The 24,746-nt window shown below is 40.1% G+C and overlaps 1 protein-coding gene across 1 annotated transcript in view; it reads right to left on the bottom strand.

Annotated features, from left to right (window-relative positions):
* LOC127359256 (dynein axonemal heavy chain 6-like) overlaps positions 1-24,746 on the bottom strand; it is a 49,213-nt gene that overhangs the window by 3,679 nt on the left and 20,788 nt on the right. Inside the window, exons 42-77 of the mRNA XM_051393145.1 lie at positions 24,601-24,744; positions 23,354-23,575; positions 22,535-22,682; positions 22,138-22,295; positions 21,336-21,467; positions 20,792-20,963; positions 20,288-20,434; positions 20,064-20,137; positions 19,797-19,951; positions 19,175-19,406; positions 18,909-19,061; positions 18,245-18,385; positions 17,412-17,654; positions 16,996-17,163; positions 16,604-16,839; positions 15,390-15,534; positions 15,002-15,118; positions 14,489-14,612; positions 14,072-14,268; positions 13,510-13,713; positions 11,503-11,628; positions 11,144-11,308; positions 10,412-10,479; positions 10,023-10,203; positions 9,616-9,795; positions 9,224-9,457; positions 7,444-7,579; positions 7,028-7,194; positions 6,325-6,515; positions 5,987-6,147; positions 4,776-4,864; positions 2,085-2,231; positions 1,788-1,926; positions 906-1,025; positions 593-714; positions 16-145 (exon numbers count right to left, since the gene is read on the bottom strand). Coding sequence (XP_051249105.1) covers positions 16-145; positions 593-714; positions 906-1,025; positions 1,788-1,926; positions 2,085-2,231; positions 4,776-4,864; positions 5,987-6,147; positions 6,325-6,515; positions 7,028-7,194; positions 7,444-7,579; positions 9,224-9,457; positions 9,616-9,795; positions 10,023-10,203; positions 10,412-10,479; positions 11,144-11,308; positions 11,503-11,628; positions 13,510-13,713; positions 14,072-14,268; positions 14,489-14,612; positions 15,002-15,118; positions 15,390-15,534; positions 16,604-16,839; positions 16,996-17,163; positions 17,412-17,654; positions 18,245-18,385; positions 18,909-19,061; positions 19,175-19,406; positions 19,797-19,951; positions 20,064-20,137; positions 20,288-20,434; positions 20,792-20,963; positions 21,336-21,467; positions 22,138-22,295; positions 22,535-22,682; positions 23,354-23,575; positions 24,601-24,744 — 5,668 coding nt within the window. The remainder of the gene's footprint in view (positions 1-15; positions 146-592; positions 715-905; positions 1,026-1,787; positions 1,927-2,084; positions 2,232-4,775; positions 4,865-5,986; positions 6,148-6,324; positions 6,516-7,027; positions 7,195-7,443; positions 7,580-9,223; positions 9,458-9,615; positions 9,796-10,022; positions 10,204-10,411; positions 10,480-11,143; positions 11,309-11,502; positions 11,629-13,509; positions 13,714-14,071; positions 14,269-14,488; positions 14,613-15,001; positions 15,119-15,389; positions 15,535-16,603; positions 16,840-16,995; positions 17,164-17,411; positions 17,655-18,244; positions 18,386-18,908; positions 19,062-19,174; positions 19,407-19,796; positions 19,952-20,063; positions 20,138-20,287; positions 20,435-20,791; positions 20,964-21,335; positions 21,468-22,137; positions 22,296-22,534; positions 22,683-23,353; positions 23,576-24,600; positions 24,745-24,746) is intronic.

The raw sequence follows: 24,746 nt of genomic DNA, 5'->3' as shown, positions 1-24,746 counted from the left end.
GGTGTGTGTGTGTACCGGATAGCTTGGATAAGATGGATTCAGCGAGCTCGCAGACTATGTCATCATTACTTTTAGCTCCATGACAGGCTGATGAGCGAGGATTAACATCCAGTATGGTGTTGATTAAAGTCATGGTTTCTTGGCGCTGTGAAGGCAAACATATAACAGACACACACACACACACACACACACACACACACACACACACACACACACACACACACACACAGACTTGTTTACTGATATTATGCAGTTGCACTTTCAGACTTTCTGAACAGAAATGCTTTTATAGTCAGCCATAAACTGTATGCAGCTCCAGATTAAATCATGAACAGGTTAATCAATAATGACATTTATTGGTTATAATGACCCATTCAACTCATTATCCTGCTGCAAAACAAACAAACTGAAAAATAATAAGTCAATTAGTTGCATATATGCTAATATGATTCTATCACAAAAAGTAAAAATAATATAAAATCTGATCGTATATGTAAGGAGGGACAGACAGAAAGATAGGCAGAAAGAAGTGCATGTAGAGTTTTTTCAGATTTGTATGTTCTTTCAGAAACATATTACTACTGTTCCTCACCTGGAAAGCCAGGTTAGCATTCTCATGCATGCCAAAGACCTCGGGATCATCTAAGATGGGAAGACTCTCAATATACTTCTTATATTGCTCTAGTTCATCTGTCTCTGGGGCATGGTAGATACCTTAAACACACAAGTGACAAAATAATTAATTCAAAGAAAATGTGTAGTATACTGGTATGAGCTTGCACTCAGCTAAATTGACTTTTTCAAACACAAACACACCTGCTATATAGAAGTCCATTATATTTGAAAGTGTTCCTGTTATTTTTGTACACGCAGAGAGTCAAGGACAGAGTTTGAGATTGAAATACCTGATGAGGAGAAGGTGTATCCAGGTTCCAGGGTTTGAGGGGAGAAGAAGCCTTTGAGGATTGTCCTGAGGCAGCGTTGGTCCCAGGCATCCGTCACTCTGCCTCCATATGTGATCTCACCTGGGGAGACAGACACAAAGACCACATGATGTTATCAGTCTGCATCAGCACTTCTTTGTAACTAATAGAGGAGACGCTGGTCTTAATGACCACCTCTGCTTTAGTACCACACTACAATAAGACATTCATTTATGAAATCTGAATATGGATGAATGTAAACGATATCAGGAGAAAGCGAACAAAACTCTAGTTTGAACATGCAGCTACATTAACAATTATCATACAATAACCTTTTTCTTCTTCACTCACACAGTGATATGAAAAGACGTAAATAACAGTGTGATACCAGCCACACATTTTCATTGAGGGGCATCAGGAGTGTCTCCAGTTCTGTGGCACAGCACAGAGAGGCCAACATGTGTGGCTAGTAGGCAATAACATGAAGACAGACGAGGAAAGGAATTGTGAAAAGACGAGCATGGCTGACGACATAACTATTACCAAAGAGCGAAACAGGAGATGCCATTTAAATTATATTTAAACATATACAATTCAACACTTTAAAATCCATACTTACCGTAAAGACACAATTATGTAAGACAGCAAGGAAGGGAGAGAATAATCAGACAAATCTCTGCTGGCAGACAGTTGCAGGCTCCACTGGTGATGAGTCTTGTTGTTACATGTTGTATTTTCAGAGCCACATTAATGTGTATCAAATGAAAAATGTAATTGGAGTAGTATGTCACACATACACAACCCCAGATGTTTGAACCTGTGCTGTACATTAGTATTTAGATTGATGTGTGTAGGCTTCCCTACCAGTGATGTAGGTGAGAGCGACCCAAGGGATGGTGCCGTCTTTGCAGTAGAGGTTGAGGTTGAGCAGAGCGCACTCCCTGTCACTGTCGTTAAACTCATAGGGAATGTTCCAGCCCAGAGGACCAAACTTCTTCCGCTCCTAAGACACGTGCAAAACAAGCCACATAATAAGGACATAAATAAAAGGACATACCCACACAAAACACGTACAACAGCATAAAAGAGCGTGAATCATGCACAGGCACACAAAGCAGTAATGATCTATGATGTGTGGGATTTTAAGAGACAGTGTGTAACCTGGATGATTGCGTGGAAAAAGCAGATTCCAAAGACAATCTTCCTCCACTGGCGCTCCAGAACGTGGTTTTCAAAGAAATTGCAGGAGATCTCTGTGAAGGCCCGTCGCATGTTGGCTCGCAGGCCTTTAGGAGGCTCATTAGTCACCTGGCAACAACAACACAGAGGCACACATGATGGCTGCTATTGAGAAGACCACAGAGAGTTCTGCTCAGACTGCGAAAAAAAACAGACTCTTCCTCTTAGTTGCGCTGGCAATCAGTAAGCCTGGTTGTGATACATGTACCTCTCATGCAGCTCTCTCTCATGAAAACCTGTGCAAAATCCCCACTAATCAGGGTTGTTTTGTTCTAATCAATGAATCAAAGGTCATATAAGGTCTATACTGCAGACACAGCCTGATCCTACAGACCTACAAACACAAGTCATATCATAGTCTTTATCAATTAAATTAAAGAAGCTAATGAGTGAAAGAACAGTGCAATTTATTTCACTCGAGACCAAACATACCTAGGGTTGCATTCACAACGTATTTTTGTCACTACTAAGAGCTCAGAGTACACTTTATGCTGTGTTCATACTGTTTCTTATTAAAACGTATTTAAGAATCAGCTTAAGTGTTGCATCTAAGACCAAGTAGGTTTGGTGTCTAGATAGTCATGTAATGGCCTTGAAGCCAGCTTTAGTTTTTGTTTGTTGAATCCTAATGTACAGTAGTGAATAGGCTTGGGGAAAGCTGAATATCCAGTGTTGTGTGTACAAAGTAATGCGTTACAGTAACGTAACTTTTTCAGGTAAAAAGTAGTGTAACGCGTTACTACTGAAAATATGGTAACAAAACGTAGTTCCTTTTTCAGTTGGGCACAACGTTACTTTTCCCAGGGACAGATTTGACAGCGACACTGCCTCAGCTGCGCGCTTGCGCAATAGTCGCGGGCTCTCATTCCACACTGAGGCTGGTACTAGCAATAGCATGCAGAGAGCAGTCAGTCATCATGGCAAGCGTGGCGGAGCAATCACAACCAACGGTAACTTTTGAGGGATGGAGGTATTCCCATTATTTCGAACTGATTGAAAATAAGGGGAAGAATTTGAGTGTGAAGTGTACACTGTGCCCTGGCCAGAAACTTATTTGATTGATACAATTTGCACTATAGCTTTACACCAATTTCGGTGTAGCCTGTTTAATGTAAGAGTTATGTATTTATGTGTTTTGTGTTCACCTACATGCCCATAAGATGCATCGAGGCTATACTATTTGGTATTATTGTTTGTATTGTTGTTTTCTTGTCGAGTGCTCTGTTTGTGGCATTTTTCATAATAAAGAGCACAAAAGAAATACCTGTTATGTCCTCCATAGTAGAACTTTATGTAGGCCTATACACATTTAGGAAATGAGATGGGGTTCTGCCCAAAGTCGAGCACCATAAAAGAAACGTAAAAGTAATGAGTAACGTAAAAAGTTACTTTCCATAGAGGGTAACTAAGTAAAGTAAGGGATTACTTTTTTAAGAAGTAACGAGTAACGAGCAAACACTACTTTTTAAAAGTAACTTCCCAACACTGTGAATATCAAGTTACAAGTGTCCAAACTATGGATTTAGGGACTGAATGGTTTACATTCTATTTATCTAGTTCATGTTATTAAAAACATGCAATCCTCTGGATCCTAGGCTCATTTTACTACCACAGCCTGGCATTATTACCTACGCTAAGGAGGTTGTGTTTTCTGTGCCGTTTGTTTGTCTGATGACTGGGCCAATTTTCATAAAACTTGGTGGAAGGGTGTAGCATGGGCCAAGGAAGAACCTGTTAAATTGAGGAGTGGACTATTGGCCTTGACTGAGGTCTGTGCTTCTAGTTGATCAATAAAAGACTGTTTATACTGATGTTGTAACACTTCCTTTTTAGGAGAAGGTTCTGTATCAGTTCTGCATTTTGTTTAACTAATTACAAAGCATGCCCAATGTCACAGGACTTTCCAATAAAAGAAATAACTAACAAATCATATCTATTTGACGTTTCTCTTTATGTACTTTTATCTCCTTTATCCAAGCGGACACAACTACAATTCAATTCAGTTTTATTTGTATAGCGCCAATTCATAACAGAAGTTATCTCAGGACACTTTTCAAATAGAGCAGGTCTAGACTGAACTTCTTATAAATTACCCAACACCACTGTGAATAAGCACTTGGCAACGGTGGCAAGGGAAAACATCCTTTTAAGAGGCAGAAACATAGGACAGACCCTTCGGCTCTAGGTGGGTGGCCGTCTGCCTCGACCAACTACAATGCCATTATCTAATGCTTTAGCACATTACCATCGGGTTCATCTTTGTAATCAATGAGCTATATCTGACCTGCAATCTTTTGAATACACAACAGTCTTAAAATTTGTCTTTTTTACAGATGCAATATATGCACGATCAACTGTAACTGAAGTTATACCCGGTATGTTCAATTTAGAATATTTCATATAATATCTTTCAAGGCATGAAAGTGTGAATAGTTTTCATGAAAAAGAATGATGAGGAACCATGTGCAAGGCTTACTGGTTCAAAGTTGAACTTTTTCACATCGCAAGTGAATGCAACACATAGCAATCTTTAACAGATAATCTTCAAATTAAATTAACTGAACCAACGTGATATTATACAGTGGGACTGTGTGTGTGTGTGTGTGTGTGTACCTTGACAGAGTTCTGGAGTACTGTAACAGGAAATACTTTGCTAGGCATGGAACTGAGAAACAAACGGAAATTCTCGTGGATTGATGTGTCTGCAGAGGAATAGAGAAGGAACATTATTCACAGCCGTGAACAAAAGGAGAAAAAAAAGTGAATGAATGTCACTCTGACTACACAAAGACAAATGAACAATTTTTCCACTGATACAAATGCTGTGAAAAACCAAGGAAACAATCACAAAAAACTAATTTAGTCCTTTGTGTCCCCAGAAGCTTGGTTATATTGTGCTGTGTTCACATTGCAGTATGTTTTATGTTTTTTTTCAAGTTGCAATGAGATCAGCTCTCAGCCACCATTCATTAGACCTGTGCTGTCACAGAAATAGTATTAGATCCTGAGTTATCAAATATCCAAAATCACAAACAGCTCCCCTCCTTCCTGTTTTTTTTTTTACACCTGGGGATTCATACATGCCACACCTCTGGCATGTAACACAGTGGCTGTAGTCTTTAATTTTTTAGTCTGTAAAAACATGGAACCAAAATAGAGCCTCGTTAATCCAAAAGCGGTATAAAGACTGAGATGCAAGGACAAAATAAGAATCTGAATTGAAATGAATAAAACTGGTAAAACTACCTCTATATATCTATAATTAATCATCTTGTTAAAAATAACAAGATGAAGCAGTTGGCTGCTCATACTGTATTACAGGGGACGTATTATACTCATTTCTAGCTCTATATTCTTAGTCTGAGACTCCATTAGAGTAGCTTTGCTTTCAAGCTTCAAAAGCATCCTTATTTTTCTTATACTGGCCCTTCATGCAGCCCCTCTGTCTGAAACATGACATCTCTTTAAGCCCCGCCTCCCAGCAGAGCAGTGTTAGTTAGTTAGGGTTAGTTTAGTGCAAGGGCTTTGGACTGCTGGGAGTGCTGGTGCTCCCAGTCTGCTAGCAGCAGCAAGCGCTTAGCTAACAGCAACAAGTAAGGCTAATATGTACCTAAATAAACTGTAAATCCCTGAGAGTTGAGGCAGAGAAGCCATAGGATATCAGAGGAAATGGAAAATACTCATTCTTATTTCCAGGAACAACAGTACTAAATCACAAATGGGCCGGTAGCCACGTCTACAATAGGTGTCGTAATGCTCTGCCTTGCGGGCTGATGTGTGTAGTTACATAGAAGTGTTTCAATGCTGTGTCAATGTGGTAATACCAAGCTCAGTGAAGGTCTTGATGAGCTCCTCCATGGCTAACATCCAGGAGACAGCCAGATGACAGTTCTGCAGAAAAACCCATTTGCCACTCTTCAGTGCTGCATGGATTATCTTCTCTGCTATCGGCCCCTGGCCTTGACCCAACGAGATGGACTCCACTCTAAGAGGCAGGGAGGGATGGAAATACCCCCGTGATCATATGTAACTGTATATACTGATCATCATACTGAACTCCTCCTGTCTCTCTCTACCCAGGCTTCCTTGTCTTGCCATATCCCACTTTTCCAGGGTGCTGGCCACTGCCTGTATACTATATTCACCTCTATTCTTATTTTACCTGTCAAGACAACCTCTGTCTTTTGCAAAGCGCTGGAAGGCCCCCATAGGGTCAGATCCTGTGCTGAGAATGAAGATCAGCGGTGTGGAGGGGGACATATCATTGTAGAGGTTCGCCAGGTCCACTGGGGGGTTTTCCACAAACTGCTTCCCCAGGCTGACAATCACAAACTCTGTTGCTGCAAAGACTACCTGGACAAGAGAAGGAGGAAGTAAATCATAGAATAACAAGACAAAGTGAAAGTAAAACAATAGTAAGGAGAGTATGTGCATAGAATATGACAGATAAAAAGGTAAAGAGACAGCATCAGTGTAAGAATCGCAAGAAAGAAAGGGGTAAGCATAAAAAGAAAATCTGACTGTTATCTGTCATAATCAAAAGGACTGAGGAAGGCATTGTAGGGATATACATAGAAATAAAATGAAACAGATATATCTATCAGCAGGAGACAGGACATCACTGACAAGACTAAAAGGCTTTATTTTCTAAGATCCAGTTGCTGGAATGTCTGGTTCTCTATGGTAGTGCAACCGACAGAGGAATGGTTTGGCAGGATCTTGCTGAGGTCTGCAAGCTAGCATAATTGATACTTATATTGGTGTAATTTGCTAAATATTTAGGATCAAATGACATGGACAAATCTCCAAAACCTTTAATCTTTTTTTTACCTTTATATCTTTCCATAGATTTCATCCTGGCTTACCTTCTCTTCCAAGAAGCTTTTGATAAGGACTAGCTTCTGGAAGGCCCCCAACATCTCATTCCAGTAGCCTCTGATCTCTTGCTTCCCCTCTTTGGACTCCCCAAAAGGAGGCAACTCCGACACATAGCCTTCCCAGTTCACAGGATTAATAGATGCTTCAAAACGTCCTAAAGGAGAGGCAACTGTCATTTAATGCTACACAAATCTTTATAAGGGATGTTTTAAGACTTCTGCCCAGCATTGTATAGATTTGTACACCACGTGGTAGAATAGTAGAAAAAGATCAGAATATGTTGAAAAAGTGAAAAAATAGATTTTCTAACATTCTAGTTTTCATATTCGGCACAAACATGATAGCACAAAATAGACTGATTCTTGCTAGATTAACCAGGATAATAACACTAGGTTTGGGTTACCTAGCTTGATGTGGATATGTGTTCTGGTGATTTCCTTGGAGATGTCCTTGAAGCAGGGCAGTGTGTCCTCCAGCTCACAACATGTCTGCCAGTAAAAATCACTTAGCCAAGGCACATCTGGCTGTTCCTCATAGTCCTGGGAGAAGGAGAAATTGAAAAGGAGACAATGGCAACAGTAAAGGAAGGAGATGGGGAAAAGATGCAGAGGCAGTAAAGAATAATTGAAGGATGTCAATAAAACTGTGAAGAGAGGATGATTCAAAACAACTAAGGTGGGTAGACATTACAGATAGAGACAGCGATGGCATGAAATAGACAAATTAGAAAGAAATTAGACTCATAGTTAGCAACAGAGAGGAAAAAAAAGACAGCATTTGCATGAGGATCATGACGGCTGACAGGCAGCACCTCCAGCCTAACTTATGCCATATGAATGAGAACCAAATGGTGGGTGAACACAGGAATACACCCCTGGTGGCAATGACTGATCTGTTATAACATGGCCAAGAGAGAGAAAGCCTTTTTTCGCCCAACATAAGAGGGGGGAAGATATACCTACGGGCCAACCTGGGGGGAATTTGGAGAAGGAAAATAAAATGTACCTTGTTTATCTGCAGTTAAGAGGATTCAGCCAACAAACTGCAACATATTTCCTTATTTTCGTTTGATTATAAGAATATCAGGAAGCCACAAAGGATGAAAAATCATTCTTTTTTAAATTTAGATACAGTTAAAAATAAGCTGTTATGTCATTGAAGCCTCATACTTTACGATTGGTTCTGGCTTCAGTGGTCCACTCACCTTACAGACAGTAATTCACATTTTGAATGGCTGAAATGATGTTGCTTTTCTCAATAAATCTGCATTCTGTTGCACCAGCTACTGTATATGTAAGCTCAAACACATCCTAGTTTGAACGTAGTGGAGAAGTTACGCCATGACTCATTAAAAAAAAGATGTCACATACAAGATAGCTGCAGCATAGAGCTAAATTAAATTCTTCATGGGCGCAACCCACATACTCAGCTCTGCTGCTCATCCCACAAGTGCATGTTCCTTACAAATGGGGCACCATTTGAAAGGGAACTAAACAGGCTTTCCAACAGTATAAGATTTATTGCCAAAAAGCATTGTTACCACAGAGAAATAATCTACCAAACACAAATTTCCTAACTAAATTTAGTTAGTTTCACACTTAACCCACTGATATGTTCAGTTGCACCATCTCTACTTACTTTCTTAAATGTACTACAAGGACTTTAACTGGTAATGAAACAGTCTCAATGTAATCCTGATGCCTCTATTTGACCTACACTTCCAGGACAAGACAATCAGCGAGAAGATTGGCTATTTCTGTGTAGTTATTCTTAATGCCTGCCACAGGGTCGGAATCAGTCCGATTCCACTTGAAATCAATGAAACATGGGTAGCAAAACTACGTCTTTTGTCCTCAGCTCAATCAACAACATGAAAGTTCCTTGTAAGTAGACTGTAGTCAAAACATTGCTGCAGAGTGTGACAGTTCACCCAGTGGTGATAATAACAAGATTTATTGCCAAAAAGCATTAGGACTAGCAGTTGGCTTTACAACAAAAGTTATGTTCAGCTGGTGCAACAGACCGCTTGTGCCTAATTGGCTAAACACTATGACTGCACATTTCATCATTATAGCATCAAAGAATGTATTCCAACCACCTTTGTTACCACCGAATTAGACAGACTTTTACCTGACACCAGCAATTTATCAGCATTCACTTTTTTAACTTGATTCCCACCTCACCTTTTCCAGAGAGGCAGCTCCTCTTAGGAAGTGCTGCCACTCAGCATCAGAGATTTCCCCACGCTGCCTCATGACCTCCACACACAACATGAAGCTGTAGATAAGCTTGTGCTGCTCGAAGAGGCCACGGGATACATTGATGTAGGAGTTGAGCAGGATCTGGTCCAACAAGATCTGGAGACGCTCTTCTAACACACTGCTCTTCTCTGACGTCTCAATGGTGGAGTTAAAGAGCTGAGGGTGGAGGAAGAAAAGAACAGAAAGAACGAGACGGTAAGATATTGAACAGGAAGAAATGTTTGATGTGTTCCTAACAGGAGCTTTAAAAATAACAACAATTTGTTTGTTTGTATTTATGGCTTGTAAAATAAAGCCCAGTTACTCTCTCTCACCTGTTTGAAGTATTTGAGGGAGAACTGGTACATTGGATCGATCTCAGAGAGACTAGCGATGACAAAGTACAAGACCGAGCCTCGGGTGGCCACAGGTCGGTACCGCTCCCTCGCAGAGTTGATCATCAGCTCAGTGGCCTCTGCCTCCTCCAGGCGATTCTTTATGGCCTCTGATGTCACCTGAGAAATTGTGGAAAATAAAGAGGACAAGACAAAAAAGAAAGAGAGAAATAAAAACAACACAGGTGAGAGAAGGTGTGGTAGCGAAGAAGAAGGAAACAGAATAGACAAATTCTAAACAGGAGTTGAAATTATCGTTATACATGTTGACAGATGGTGTCAAATTCATTATCCTAAAAGTATAGACAAAACATCCATATGACCTTGATGCTTGATGTCAGATTTACCTTTGACTTCTGGAGAGTCTGAACTAGCTCCTCGTTGTCAAGTATATTCCCCTCAGAGGTAAAAAGGAGCTTCAGTATGCGGTCTTCAATATCTTTTAGCTGGTTGCGGTCAGCATTGATGCGCACAATCAGTTCGTTCCTCTGCTCTTCGAGATGTGGACTCTCCAGACGCACCACATCACTGAGGAGAAGAAGAGGGTTTGCAGGAAAAGATTGGGGTGGAGAAAATAAAATAAATCACATGTATCACTAGATAACAAATGCTGAGATTATGGTCAAGGTGCAAGTGCAAACAGTTTACAGTACATAGAGTTGTATAGTGGTTTGTAAATGTAGTTATGTTAAGGATACAGTATCTGATTTTCACGTCTGTCTAAACGTGCATGTACCTAAGCAGTTGGTCCTCCAAGCCAGACTTGGTCACTGTGAAGTTGATTATTGTAACTTTGATACACACCTGAGGGGCAACAGAAACACACACACACACACACACACACACATAGTGAAATTATTAATGCATTTCCACCACTCATTCAAGCCATGTCACTTATAGACAGCTGATGTCCAACAAAAAGGCTTCATAGCCACCAGTTGAATGGGTTCATGTTGGCTGTTGTTGGTTTAAGTTAGTGCCTTCATGCATTGCTGGTTTGAATAAACACTGGGATCAAAACTTGTATTCACATGGTGTTTATGCTCTCCTTGGCATTGAATTAAAGGTCATAGCACAGCCTGTAAGCTGGGAGGTGGCTACACCTCTTACAGTGCCTTCAAACTGACCATAGTCGAAGTCAAGCACTAAGTGTACCACTTTGCTATTATGGCAAAAGGGCACAAAGCTTTGTTTGTATTAGTGTTTCTCTTACACAAAAATGTGCTTTTCCACAAACCTATAAATATCTGGTTGTCATAGCTGGAAACTGTTTGCAATTTCTCCTCAAAAAACCTTGAAGCAACCAGCAGGGTAGATGCCAGTGGAACCTAATCTGTAGATCTAAAGGAGTGAGTGAGTGAGTGAGTGGTGTGTGTGTGTGTGTGTGTGTGTGTGTGTGTGTGTGTGTGTGTGTGTGTGTGTGTGTGTGTGTGTGTGTGTGTGTGTGTGTGTGTGTATGTGCTCTTACCTCTGGTAGGTAGTGTGGGTTGGCCATCTTGGTGGTCATATAGAACCTGAAGTTTTTGTCATAGTCAACATCTGAGTCTCCGAGTCGGATCAATGTCCGTCCACCAGCCACAAATGTCTGCTTCAGCAGGATGGGCTCCAGAGCTGGATCTAGGGTCTCCTTTAACTTTTCACACACAATACAAGAATGCAGGAACACTCACACACAACTCAATGGAAGTGAACCTGAAGTTCAATTATATGTCAAAGTTCTAAATTATACACACCAACATGTCTATCATTCCCAAATTCCTTATAGAATAAAGTTTTATCACAGATTACCTCCTATATGCTCAAACATATTTGACTGTGCGTTCCTACCTCCTCTAGCAGTACAGGCATGCCCATGCGTATAGCATTTTCCAGGGTACGGAGAAAGCTTGGGTCTGTCAGCTTGATCACCTTTAGACCATGCTTGACCTCCTTGGAGCGGATCCATCGGTTGGCCTACGGGTAAAAAAAAACAATCGTAACATTGCCTTTTTTTAACATATTTTGTATATTATAAGAATAAATGTTAGCACTTGATGTAATGAAATATCATGAAATATGAACTGTGTTTAATGAAAGTGTCGAGCGCAGAATTAGTGAGTGCTCTTTATGCTATTCCTGTAGCCAAATGCTATGCCAAGCTCTGTACCCCTGTTATCCTAACTCTATGCTTCAGCTCTGTAATGTCATGTGCCTAATGTATTTGTTCAATGTTTTATTGTGTTGCTAAGCAACTAACTTAAATACACTAAGCATATACCAGAGTGTGGTCTCCCCTTATTGAGTATGTAAAGAAGTTAAATCTGTAACCAATCGTGTTATCTTGGTCCTCTCTCTTGTCAACCTGTCTGACTAGCCCATTGATGTTACACTTATGCAGCATTGGATCTTTTTTTTTTTTTCTTGAACTCTTGGTCCCAGGGGAGGGTATGTGGGGATGGTACTAGTACGGGATTATGTTCACGAAAATTTATGTTTGTGTATGTATGTATGTTCACCTTTGTCCCTATAACTGAAAATGCCTTAAATAAAGTTCTTAAAAAAAAAAAAAAAAGCATAGTAGTGATGTATGTGTGATAAAAAAGGGGCGGTATAAATGACATTTTGAATAAATAAATTAACAATGTACTGTAAGTATTCCTAGTGCCTAAATGCAATGTATTGTCTTTTTTTTAAAGTATAGAATATATACTTATATCATAATCACTCATTATTAAAATCACTTATGGACCTGTCTATTTATATAGGCCAGGGTTTGAAAGAGGCAAAGATGGCGAGCTAACCGAAGAACCAGGATCCAACCTTTTCTTGGAACTCAGATTTTCCCTGATTCAATCATCACATCCTTGCCAGTGCGGTAGGCTATCTGCAACCAGACTCACACTGTTCACACATCCCCAGTTGACTCATTCAACCAGCATATTCCCATTCCTCTGTTTTGACTCTGACGGAAACTAACTGACTAAATTAACTTTATCGTTGCACAATTTCCCTGGTGCTGGATATGAGTTAATCGATCAATCATTGTATTGCTGTGGATAAGTGCTGATTATTTAATGTGTATCTTTAGTTGTTTATGATATGGTTCTATGGAAAACTGATCTATTTTGGTTATAACTCATGTGTTTGAGATAAAAGTTAATATTGATAGGAGTTTTTTGAGAAAGTAACGATGGAAAATGTGAAAACAAGTGAAACAAAACTTTGTATGGCCATGGTTTGTTATTTTTGATTTATTTCTAAAACTTTTGTTTATATTTAAATTTTTTCTAATAACATATGGTACCTTTTTGCAAAATAATCTGTTTCCTGAGTTTTCATTTTTTACTGTCATCTGTGTTACAATTCCTTCTAAATTCCAACTTTGATATTTCACCTTTTTAGTTAATCACCAATTATTAATTACAATAAGGATATGCTGCACAAGCGATAGCAGCTGTACTCAGAAAAAGGACAACAGAAAATTGGACTCTACGGTGGTCAAGAAGAAACACAACAGTAAGCTACCTGGAGGCCTAAAACTGAAGCTGTGACAATACCATACAGTACTTGACAATACCATGTTTTTATGTCTAAGTGAGCCAGTTTGTATCCTTTCTATTTAGGGACACTGGGAAATGTGTGTCCTACTTTCAGAGATTTTTTCTGTTCTTTACACAGGTACCACAGCCATGTACTCAATGTTTTAAATCACACTAACATAAGACAATCTGTGAAACATCTAGGGGAAATGGAAGTCGTCCAATAACAAATTGTTAAACTGATTAATCCCAACTCATAGTAAATCAATCCACGCCTGAAACACACTGAATGGTTGCTGCCCTGATCCTAGTTCACCTGGTCCTGTGGGTCAATCATGAGAGGCCAGCGACGGCCCTCAGTCACCAAGATCCCGTTCTCTGTGGAGACGGTGTCACGAGGCAGACCTTCTGTGTTCCACTGGCGGATGACAAATGGGTCACCCAGAATGTTGATCAGGCTGAAGCTGGAACTGATTGGGATGTATAGTTCCTGGCACTGTATTATCCACTGGTCAATTAGCTGGGGAAAGGAGACACATGCATGAGTGCATTCATTTATTTCTTTGTGGGTGTTTGAAATATAATTGTTTTGAGGTGTTTTTAATACCCTTGTGTTTTTGTGACCTGCACATTTCTTTTTTTTAACCACTTTCTTATCCTATTTTATCACGGCTCCCCCATGTTTGTACAATTCAAAATATCTTAATATGGTCTGGGAACTGCATCACGCAGCAGAAATAAGGAACAATAATGAGACACAATTAGGCTTAATTTACTTTCATATGGATTTAATATGGATGCACTATATTGCAACAAGGTGTAGGACACTAGAGTATGCATTCTGTATACCAGAGTAGTCTTAAAAGCTCTGTACCTACCAGCTGTCTGTAATGGGAAGTGAACGCTCCATAGTAGGCCACGCAGGCGGCTGCAATGAAGACATTCCCCACAACATTGATGATCTCTTGCTCAAACAAGGCAACACTTTCTTCCCAGCGTACCTGCTCATCACCTAGAGCAGAAGTTAGCTTCCCCGCCCTGGTCAGCCGAGTTTGTGTCAGAGCCATGGTGTTAACTTTGAGGAAAGAGAAGGGTCACAAAGAAAGAGGAACAGGAAAAATAACAGCAAGGCTACCTTATAAAACCTGCTTCAATACTGAAAGAGATAGAAGACATAAGTGAAAACTAGAGATTTTCACAATCAGAAGTGAATTCATATCAAATATACAGTGACTAGGCAGTTTAAATCCCTGGTAGAGTTTAAAGTGGTAACATATGAAGGGAACACCCATTACCCAAATCCTCCTTCTCATTTACGCTGTAATCAAACTGCTCCTCTAGGACCTTGATTTGGTTCTCCACCTCCTGAAGCTTTTGTTGCTTCTCCCTCAGGGTGGCCATAGTCATGTCCAGCTCCTCCTGCATGGAAAAGAGGCAGAAAGGGACCATGGGAAATATCTTTAATGAAAATTTGATCCATGTATGCAGGGCAATCCTAAATGTGTTTGGTGGATGAATATTTTGATTGTAACAGACTTTATAGAAACGGGTATTGTTGAGATTTAAAGCCAGACCATGTAAAGCACTATACATTCCAATGTCCACATGTGTAATTAATACCTATATGGTAAATGGACTGTACTTATATAGCGCATTTATAGTCTTTCCCACACATACAGCGATGCACAGCATCGGGAGCACTTTGGGGTTCACTGTCTTGCTCAAGGTCACTTTGACAAGTGGTGAAAGGAGCTGGGAATCGAACCAACAACCTATATATATGTGCATACTGCACTCTGGTTACTAACCTGCGCCTTGGCCAGTTTTTCTCTCTTGGGGCCCACTTCTTTGAGGACTCTGGAGTAAAGATCCATGGCTCTGACCCACATGCACATTGATCTGCAGGCTTTGGACACCTTTTCGACCTAACAGCAGAGACACAACAACGAACTGCAGTTACAGATATAGAAATATCCTGTGTTACATTCCACACATTGTTGACAATTTATGCCACCATAAAATCAACACATATTACCATAAAACCAAAATCAAAACTTGAGCAGATATTTTACAGTTTCCCTCCTGGCTACTGGCTCTGGCACTCTCAAAACTGTTTCAACCCCATTTTACTCTGAACCCTATTCAAAAAGATCTGACTAAGAAGTCAAGAATGCCTGACATGAAATCCAAACAGACCTTCTCAGGTATGAAATCAGGGTTTTTGATGTATTTCTGCAGCTTCAGCAGGATCTGAGGCTTGATATTGTCCTTGTCATAGTCTGTCAGGCGCCTGAGGAAATTGGCATCTCCCAGCACTTGCTTGGCACCGGCCCAGTCTGGTCTGTAAGGAGAAAGGGATGTTGGTGAGGATCTGTAAGGGGGCCTAGGAAAATGCCTAATAATAATTAAATAATTGTGCATGTCTGGCTTACTTTATATGGGGACAAAATATATCTCAATATATCAATTTGGAGTCCGAGTCTGGCAGATTGCTATGCATTTATAGTACATGGTGCATGCGTTACGAAACCAAGCCTGAACTGTTAATTGCTAGCAAAGATACAAGAATAAAGCAATAGTTACAAATAACCAAGTCGCATGGTAACAAACTGCTGTAGGTCATAATATGATCCACTATGACATACTGTACATACAACATCTCACATCACAGCTCAGAACAAAAGCAAACAAAATAGTCCAATATAAATAGATACATTACATAGATTGATGTAACATGTCACAGTACTTGCAGTCAGTGAAGGTACCACATAGTGCTGCAAGTGTGCCAGTGGTGAAACACTGGGTGTTTTGGATTTAGGGCAGCAATGTAGTAGATTAATGATTAATGAAGTTTGAAAGAGGTATGAGTCATGAGATGGAAGGGTAATCCCTCTAGATGTGGGATTACAAAAATGCCCCAAATCTAGTACATTTGGCAAAGTGACATTAGATTGATTCCAATAATGATCATCATGATGTTGATAATAATTATGCTGATGATATCATAAGTACCATGATGATGAAGGTGGTTACAGTAATGACTGTGGTAATAATCATGAATTATCATCCTTGTTTGTTTGGGTATTCTTTATGTTTGGTAGGAACTTATTCTAGACTGAAATTGGATTGGGTGTGAACTCCAGTATTTTATTTTGATCTGACAGAATTAGTTTAAAGATTACCATTTGCCATCGGTGCTGAATAAAATCAGTTGTGCTGAACAAATGAAACACATCTCATATAGAGATTAGCTATTAGTATTCATCAAGCCCTTAATGTCAGCACTGTCCTCTAAGCACTTATGACATCTCACATTTTGTGGAACATTGGCTTGGTAGACAAGGGCATTTTCATGTGATAAGAGAGACAGAGACACCTTTCTAATAAAAAAGAGAGTAAAGCACACTGACTTGCAGTTGAGCAGGATGCAGACAGCCTCCATGACAGTCATGACTAGGTCTGGGGGTTTGGTGAACACCTTGATCTCCGAGATGTCAGCCTTGTCGAGAGAACTAAGGGCCTGATTGGCACCCTCCAGGGCTGGCAGAGCCTCATCCAGATCCCTCTGGGCATCATCGGCTATGGCCTGGGTGTCTTCAGCTTTGACCTTGGCCAAAAGCTCATCCTCTTTTACTACTTTACGCACCTGTGGCAAGAGTATATTTTTTGTATGACACATACACATACACTACAGCACTGAGGAAATGGTTTTGGAGGTTTTGGATAAGAGACAAACACATTTTTCAAAGTTCTGTGATCATCTCTTTCACTCATCTCCCTCTCACAAACACAAAACACAGACCTCATCTGCGCTCTCCTGGTCTATACTCAGTTTCTCCATGAGGGCATCAACATCGATGGACTTTTGTTTTAGGACAGGCTCCAGAGCAGACAGGTCCACTTTCATTTTGTCCACAAGCTCATTGGTCTCCAGCAGTTTGGTCAGACCATTCTTCACACGATCCCTGGCCTATACATAAACCCACCCACACAGATATACATGTATCATATTTTTCATGCAGCCGTAATCAAAATAAGACTAAATACATTGCAGTACCACAACCACAAAGAAGCTGATCATAGATAAATATGTTCACAATTACTACTAGCTAAACCAACTAGCTGCTATTTCCTTTTAAACAATGCCAGGTAGATTCATCATCAACACTACAACCAGTCACTTATACTGAAAGTCTGTATTTTGATGGTTAAACTTACAACCACTAGCTGCTGTCTCTTCTCCTCTAGCATGGACAGGTAGAGGTTTATAAGCTCCAGGTAGGAGGTAGGTGTGGTGTAGTATCGGCGTCTCAGCTCTGAGTAGAAGCGCTCAGCCATGTCAGTGACACTAACATGTATCTCCACGCACATGGCTGAGAAGCTCTGCTTCAGCTCCTCACTGCCAAAGTCCACATTCTGGAAGAAGCACTGAGAGACAGAGAGCAGTGCCTCACGAGGCCACTGGGCACCAGGGCGTAAAGGGGAAAGGAAGAAAGAGTGAGTTAAGGTTTGCAGCAGGGGCGAGAAAATATAGCTTTTATTTTAGCTTTTGTTTGCACAGGGATTCAACAAAACAGCAATATAAAGACACAAATGCAATAATAAAAACATTTAATAGAGATGCAAATTACAAGCTCTCACAACTGAATTAATAATGAAATTCAATATGTTAACAGAGGATGTGAAAGGAACAATATGGATAGAAAGCCATAAACTACAATCCTGAACAGGAGCAGGTGAGGAGAATGGTGGGTGAGAGAGAGAGGATAGTAGTAAAACAATAACCGATCATTTGCAGGACCAGCAGCATGATGGTAATGTTAGATTGAAAGAAGAATGGTACTGTAGACTGGTTCGAGACCAGCAGAGTGATACATCATAACAAACAGATAATCCCTATAACATGTTTCTACCAGTTAGAATAATTTTATTCAAATATTCTGTCTTTCTATGTATAATATTTACACAATGATCTTAAATTTCACAACCACAAACCAAACTATTATATATGATAAAATATGGTCTGAAGAATGAGCACTATCTCAGCATACCTGCACAAACCAGTCAATGGTGCAGCAGTTGACCAATGAAGGAAACATACGACAGCGGGACCTGAAGGAATCGCCAACGGGACTCATACACAGCACAATGTGCAGCTTCTCCCGTACACGAGAGATGAAATACTGGAACACCTAACGGGCCACATACACGCAGAGATTCCATCATTTCTGGGGGTTGGGTCTCAAAAAGCAGAAAACATTTTGCTCGCTTGGCGGCACTGGCCTTAACTGACTACTCTTGGCCAGACTCTTCTATTTTGGCCCTTTGTGGGAAACACTGTATGTATGTTGTTTCTGAAATATTATGAAAGTTGTTGTTGTTATTCTTTTAGCTACTGACAGTGGTCAGTCTTTGTTTCCACTTCTTTAAGAGCTTTCTGCAGATTTTGATACTGATGATCTCTGGATTTAATTTGAACATCTCATGTTTACCCTTGAGTAAACAACTGTCCTTTGTGAATTGAAAACAATGTTCAACAAAGAATATCATCTCTAAGATGAGCAACAGTGTATAAATCCGTTTATAATTAATTCTCTCTGATAGTCTTCACAGAAAAGTTGAATTCATCTGTTTGCTTGCACAAGTTATAGGTATACACTGCAACATTATTTCTGCCAGAATAAGAAACTTATTCTACTTTGTGTCTGTGTGTACCTCATCCCTGTTCTCCTCACTGATTCCAACCTCTTTGGCTTTCGGGCGGGTGGCAGCTAGTACTTGTTCCAACTCATCTTTCTCAAAAAGGTTGGGCACCTCGCCAGAGTTCAGCATGTTGTTGATATCCTCTAAAAACTCCTCCACCACAATCTACAACAGGACAGAATGTGGACACCTCTAAATTAACTTGGATGTGCAAAACAAAAAACACAACCTGCAGGCATCCAAATGTTTATTATGTTTATATCCACCTTCCATCATACCTGAGTATCTGTAAAGAGGAACACCATATCTTTTCCTTCCACACCAGCCATCTTGTAGAGCCGCCTTAGGTCCTCGTGGAAGCTGTCATAGTTGTAGCCTCGGCTCAATTCGATCTCAAAGCAGCGATACCCACACATGTGCGAGGCCAGCCGAGTGAGTGACTGCTTGCCTGTACCTCCCACCCCCACAAGCAGGGCATTGCCTCTCTCCTGGCGAATCATACGGGCAATCCTAGAAGATCACAATAATTATTTGACCTAAAGAAGTTGTAGTTATAAAGATATATAAAGGATATTATTATAATCATGTTCCATGTCCACATTATTGCATAGCATACATGGCTCGTGGACTAGCTCTACCTAGTCACCACTCACTTGTATTGTAGAGCAGATAGGCCTTGATACAACAGAACCCATAAACATATAAGTAGAGATGTGGTGTACACAAATTAATTATGTAAAAACATTTGCAAATGTATGCAATATGTCTTTCTAAAATTCAGATTATAGGATTTTAGAGTTTTTATGACTTTTTAAGACTGTGTGTAAGAGCTGTTTTTCAAGAAGTAAACTTGAGCATGTCACAATGTCTTTCTAGATATTCCTTTTTTGAGGAACACACCTGGAGACGTGCTCGATAGCATCCTGGAAGAAAACCAGCTTGGTCTCCTTGGAGAAGGTCATGTTGTAGTCATCGAGGTAGTCCTGGAGAACAGCTTGAATCTTAACCATGTTTGTCAGATCCTCATACAGTCGATCGTCTTTCTCTGCACCCACCTACAGGGATTAGCAGATGGAGAGCAATGGGAACACATGAATGCTATGAGGAAGTGTAAATATAAATATTCTGAACTTATCAAGCATTTCTGATAAGAAGATAGAATCTGACCTTGATGAAGTCCCCAAATATGATGGGTTGAGTGACAAAGTATGAGGACTCCAAGTTAATGCTAAAATATTTGCCTGGTAGAAAGAAACAGGTCAAAAAGAGGGGAATTCTTCAGCTGTTAAAAATGCAAAATAAGTGGAAAATAGATAGAGTGACCCTTAGTAGTCCAACATGTGCAGGATTCAAACAGTGTGCACATTTAGCAGAGCGAGGCGAATTCTTACAGGCCATTTCACAGACAATGGTGTTGAAATAGGTCTTGTCTTGGTTGTTGATGAGTCGGTCGTGGAACACACGCTGACACTCATGGCAGAAGAGACGGAAGATCTGGTTCTTGTCTCTCACTTGACTAGGCTCACACTGTAGCATTCCTGGACATCAAGAGAGGGAAAATGAATGCAAACAACCACAAATCAGAGCCACATAAAGATAACTCCTCAGGATACATAAGTGAAACAAAACAGAAAAAAGAGGTTGTGTGGAGAGGGGCCATGTAATGCCAGTGAGAAAATGAGTGGGTGTAGGTTTATTGCCCCTCACCAACAGTATGTATTGCTGCTAATCTTTGTGTTGTAATGATGCCTGATGAAAGAAGAGGGAGGCACCTAACTGGAAATACAAGACTCCCACAAAAACCAGCCCACTGTTCAGGTCAAATCCAGTGTGGGTTTTCAATGAGCTGATCTGAATGTGTGCGTGTACAGATAGTGTGTGCGCTCATGTCTCACCTTGGACACACTTGGAGAGGTCCCGGAGATTGAAGACATAGTGGGATTTAGCCGGAGTAGGCAGCAGATCTACACTCAAACGGTCGTATATCTCCACAGCTGCATCCACAATCTGACTGGCACAGTCCTTCACCTCCTGGGAAAATTCACTAAGGAAACCGTTCAGGATGGCCTGGAGGAGGGTTTGGAGGGAAAAGAGTTTAAAACAAGCATGAAAGAAGGGATAACGTGTGATTAAAGAAAATGAATAGTTGGCGAAAAAACAAGAAATGAGAAAGTGTAAAAGAGCAAGAATAAGATCAAACAGAGAGAAGTACATGGACATTATACGTTCTGGACACAAGATAATGAACAAAATGATTAATAATGTTTGTAATTTTGAGCAAGCTGTAGCATAATAACAGACAGACAGGTCTAAGGAAAAGTCTGAAACTGTCTGTCTGTGTACAAGTGTGTGATATATCATCGATCCAAGTGTGGGTTAAAAGCTGTAATAGCACATGTAGGTGGCCAGAGGTCTTTCTGTATTGATGTGTTTCCTCACTTTGAAGATTTGCTTGAGGCTGTGTTCTGAGGGTGTGGGGAGACACAGCATGCTGAAGTGGCGAATGAATCGGGGGGTCACCGGATTGCGACCCCCTCCTGGAGGAGCACACGCTGCAGCAATGGTCATTTCCTGAAAGACAGGAAGAAAGGAAAGGAAAGATGTTAAGACAGAGGAAGGGCAAGAAAGGATGTAAAATATGTCTCCAATTAGAAACTTCATCAATTGTCTCCAGAAAAGGGATTGGGACCCTGCAGGACTCAACACAAATGCTGAAGGCTTGGGGAAATATTAGGGCAACAAGTAACGATTATTTTCTAAATCAATTAATCTGTTGATCATTTTCTCAATGAATAATTTTATTTAGTCTTTAAAACGTCAAAACAGTGAAAATGCTCATGCTCCAAGTCGATGCTGACTGTGTAAAAACAAAAAATAAATAGCTATAGCTACACTTTTTTTAACTTAACAGAAAACCAATCCAACATTCACAAATACAATTGTTAGCCATCTCACGCACAGTTAGACAATAACATCGATATTACTTCTCTTCTCTGTGTTAAATACCGCTCCTGGACAGTTTAGCTCTGCTTCACATTAAGACTGGAGACAAGTTGTGTCTAATGTGCCCTAAACAATTCAAATTCAGACAGACAGATAGATAGATAGATAGATAGATAGATAGATAGATAGATAGATAGATAGATAGATAGATAGATAGATAGATAGATAGATAGATAGATAGATAGATAGATAGATAGATAGATAGATAGATAGATAGATCATCTGTATACATTTATACCTGGATCTCCTTCCAGAAGAACTTATGTCTGTCATAGAAGCCAGAGAAGTCCTGGAACTGACGCAGGAGTTCTATGGGGGGCTGAGAGCCATAACTGTCCAGCTTAGGCATATTCAGGTCATCCACAAAGACCACTAACTTCTTGTTACCAGGAGCCCCTATAGGGAGGGAAAAGGATGTCAAGAGAAGGAGAAAAAGGTTAACATATGCACGGATTGACAGATAGCAAGAAAAGATGATACTGTATACAGATGGATTAAAAAAACAGAATAGTGAAGGATAACTGCACCAACAGCTCGATAAAAGGATAGTTGAACAGATCTCAGTCAAGGACAATACCAATTTTTACACTGCAGTATATCAATGATTGTGTGGTAATGGAACTGCCAGCTGATACCCAGAATGTTTTTCCTCTTTTTCTCCAACTTGGACTCAATGATCTCCTGTGTGCGGGCAGAGGAGGTCTGAGCAGAGAAGTTGATGTAGACTGGAAGATATCCTGCCTTTTCCTGGATACTGTTAAGAAGGCCACGAGCCACCACTGACTGTAAGGGATGGACGCATAAAAATGCTTCAATAACATTGATGGAAATTACCCTTGTCTCACAAGTTTGACCTGTTACCCTATAGTAAGAACTCCTTAGTCCTTCATTATTAGGGGGTTTCATATGGCTTTTGCAATTATCTCTAAACCACTGTTTTTGTTTTATTTTAAAGTTTGCCTAAATAGGTGCAGCAATTTTAGATTTAGTTTTATAGAGGATCTTTAGTGTGTATTCTTTCCTCCTTCATTTACACATTATGTTTAAATATCCCTTCCCCAGATTTAACCAGGGTTAGGTTAAGAGAGGGTTGTGGTTAAAATATGCTTGGGCAAAGACATGCCAAATAAAGAACCTTGTGTAGGGACACAACCAAGGGGTGCCCACAGATTGTATGCGAGCTAATATTCACACCTTTAAAACCTTAGCCAAATATATTATGTGTCTGTGGTCCTCTGCATTCAACAAAATGGATTTGAAGGATTTCTAGAAGCAGTGAATGAAACTAAGGCAAATAACAAAATCCCTGATGCCCCTTTATTGTCTTCTTACAGACACAAGTGGGCAAATAATTATCAACATAGCACTGTATCTGGATTCTCTTGTTAAATTACTTACTTAGTACAGCATGTCCCAGTGTTGCTAACTTTTCTCATGTATTCATAAATCCTCACCTTCCCAACTCCAGTGCCACCAGTGAAGAGCACAGAGTGTCGTACAGACAGCAGTTTCTCCATCAGGTAGCCATAGCGGACAGTGTCTATGGTAGGGACTAGCATCTCAAAAAAGGGCTGCTCACTGTTGTACTTAAATGAAGGGATTACGCTCTCCCATGGCACCAGACGCTTCTGGTTAAAGTTCATGTACAGACTCCACAGGGTACCACACTTCGGGAGCTACACAACACAGATAAGAAAAATACGCACAAAGAAGTGGGTAAATATAGTGTGAAGACTAACACAAAAGTGCCTGCATTAGAGTTTGTCATTAGCTATAAAACCTCCTTAGATTCAGGCATTAAATAAACTAATTTTACTCTATTGTTGATTATAGTTTCTGTTATGTGGTACATTGGAAGCTTCCCTGTGGCATGTGAATGAGTATTTACCTGACATATTTGTGTCCCTGAATCCTGCTGTTACTGACACCTTCAAGTGAATGAGTCATGTTCCCACCCTACTGTGTCCTGCCTCTGTCAGTAAGACATTCCCTCAATCATCTGCCACTACTGCCAAACAAGACATACCGCTCAAAATATTCACTTTCCATTTCCTGGTAGGCTGAAGGACTACAATAATATTAGCCTCCACCTTCCTTCATCTTTTTCTCTGCACCTCTTTCTTTACAAATTATTACAATTATTTTCTCCATTCTATAACGGCTGATTCACAACAATGATATTCAATGGACTTTTATAACCTTGGCACAAAACTCATCCTTTTATCTGATTTACTTTACATTCCTTGTAACCCACTGAAGGTATTACTAAAATGTACAATATGGGGTCTCTTTCTTAATGTCTTCCTTTCACATTATTGACTGTAATGAGAAGAATCCTCTTTCAGATTAGCTGTGCTCCAGCTAGATACACCCAGTGCCGAGAGTACTTGGATGTAATATACAATATGAGCTAACCTCCAGGCCTTTTCACATATTTCATGCTAATACCAGCAAACACTTTGGTAAATGGATTTGACTCTCAGTAATACAGATAAGGGATAAAAAAAAACTGCCTTGAGTGGCAGAGAAAAGAGTGTTAACAGCAACACTGGACATGTGAGACAGTTGCTATATTTTTGTCTTTATGTATGTCAGTTTGTTTTGATATGTTGTTACAATACAGTATAGTGCAAATAACTCCATCTATCTATCTATCTATCTATCTATCTATCTATCTATCTATCTATATGTGTATCTGTACCTTAGCATTGCTGTTGTCTTCAAACTGCACCTTTACGAAGGTGTCAAAAGCATCCCAGTGAGAACAGGTCAGGTTGCCGCCTACTGCCCACAGGTAGCAGAATAGGAAGGTCTGACATAATACACTGTTGAGGTGCTTAGAATCCT

This window comes from Dicentrarchus labrax, unplaced genomic scaffold, assembly GCF_905237075.1.
Source record: "Dicentrarchus labrax unplaced genomic scaffold, dlabrax2021, whole genome shotgun sequence".
In the NCBI taxonomy this organism is placed as follows: domain Eukaryota; kingdom Metazoa; phylum Chordata; class Actinopteri; family Moronidae; genus Dicentrarchus; species Dicentrarchus labrax.
Note: the sequence above shows the minus strand (reverse complement) of the source record. Positions and strands in the feature narration are given on the sequence as shown.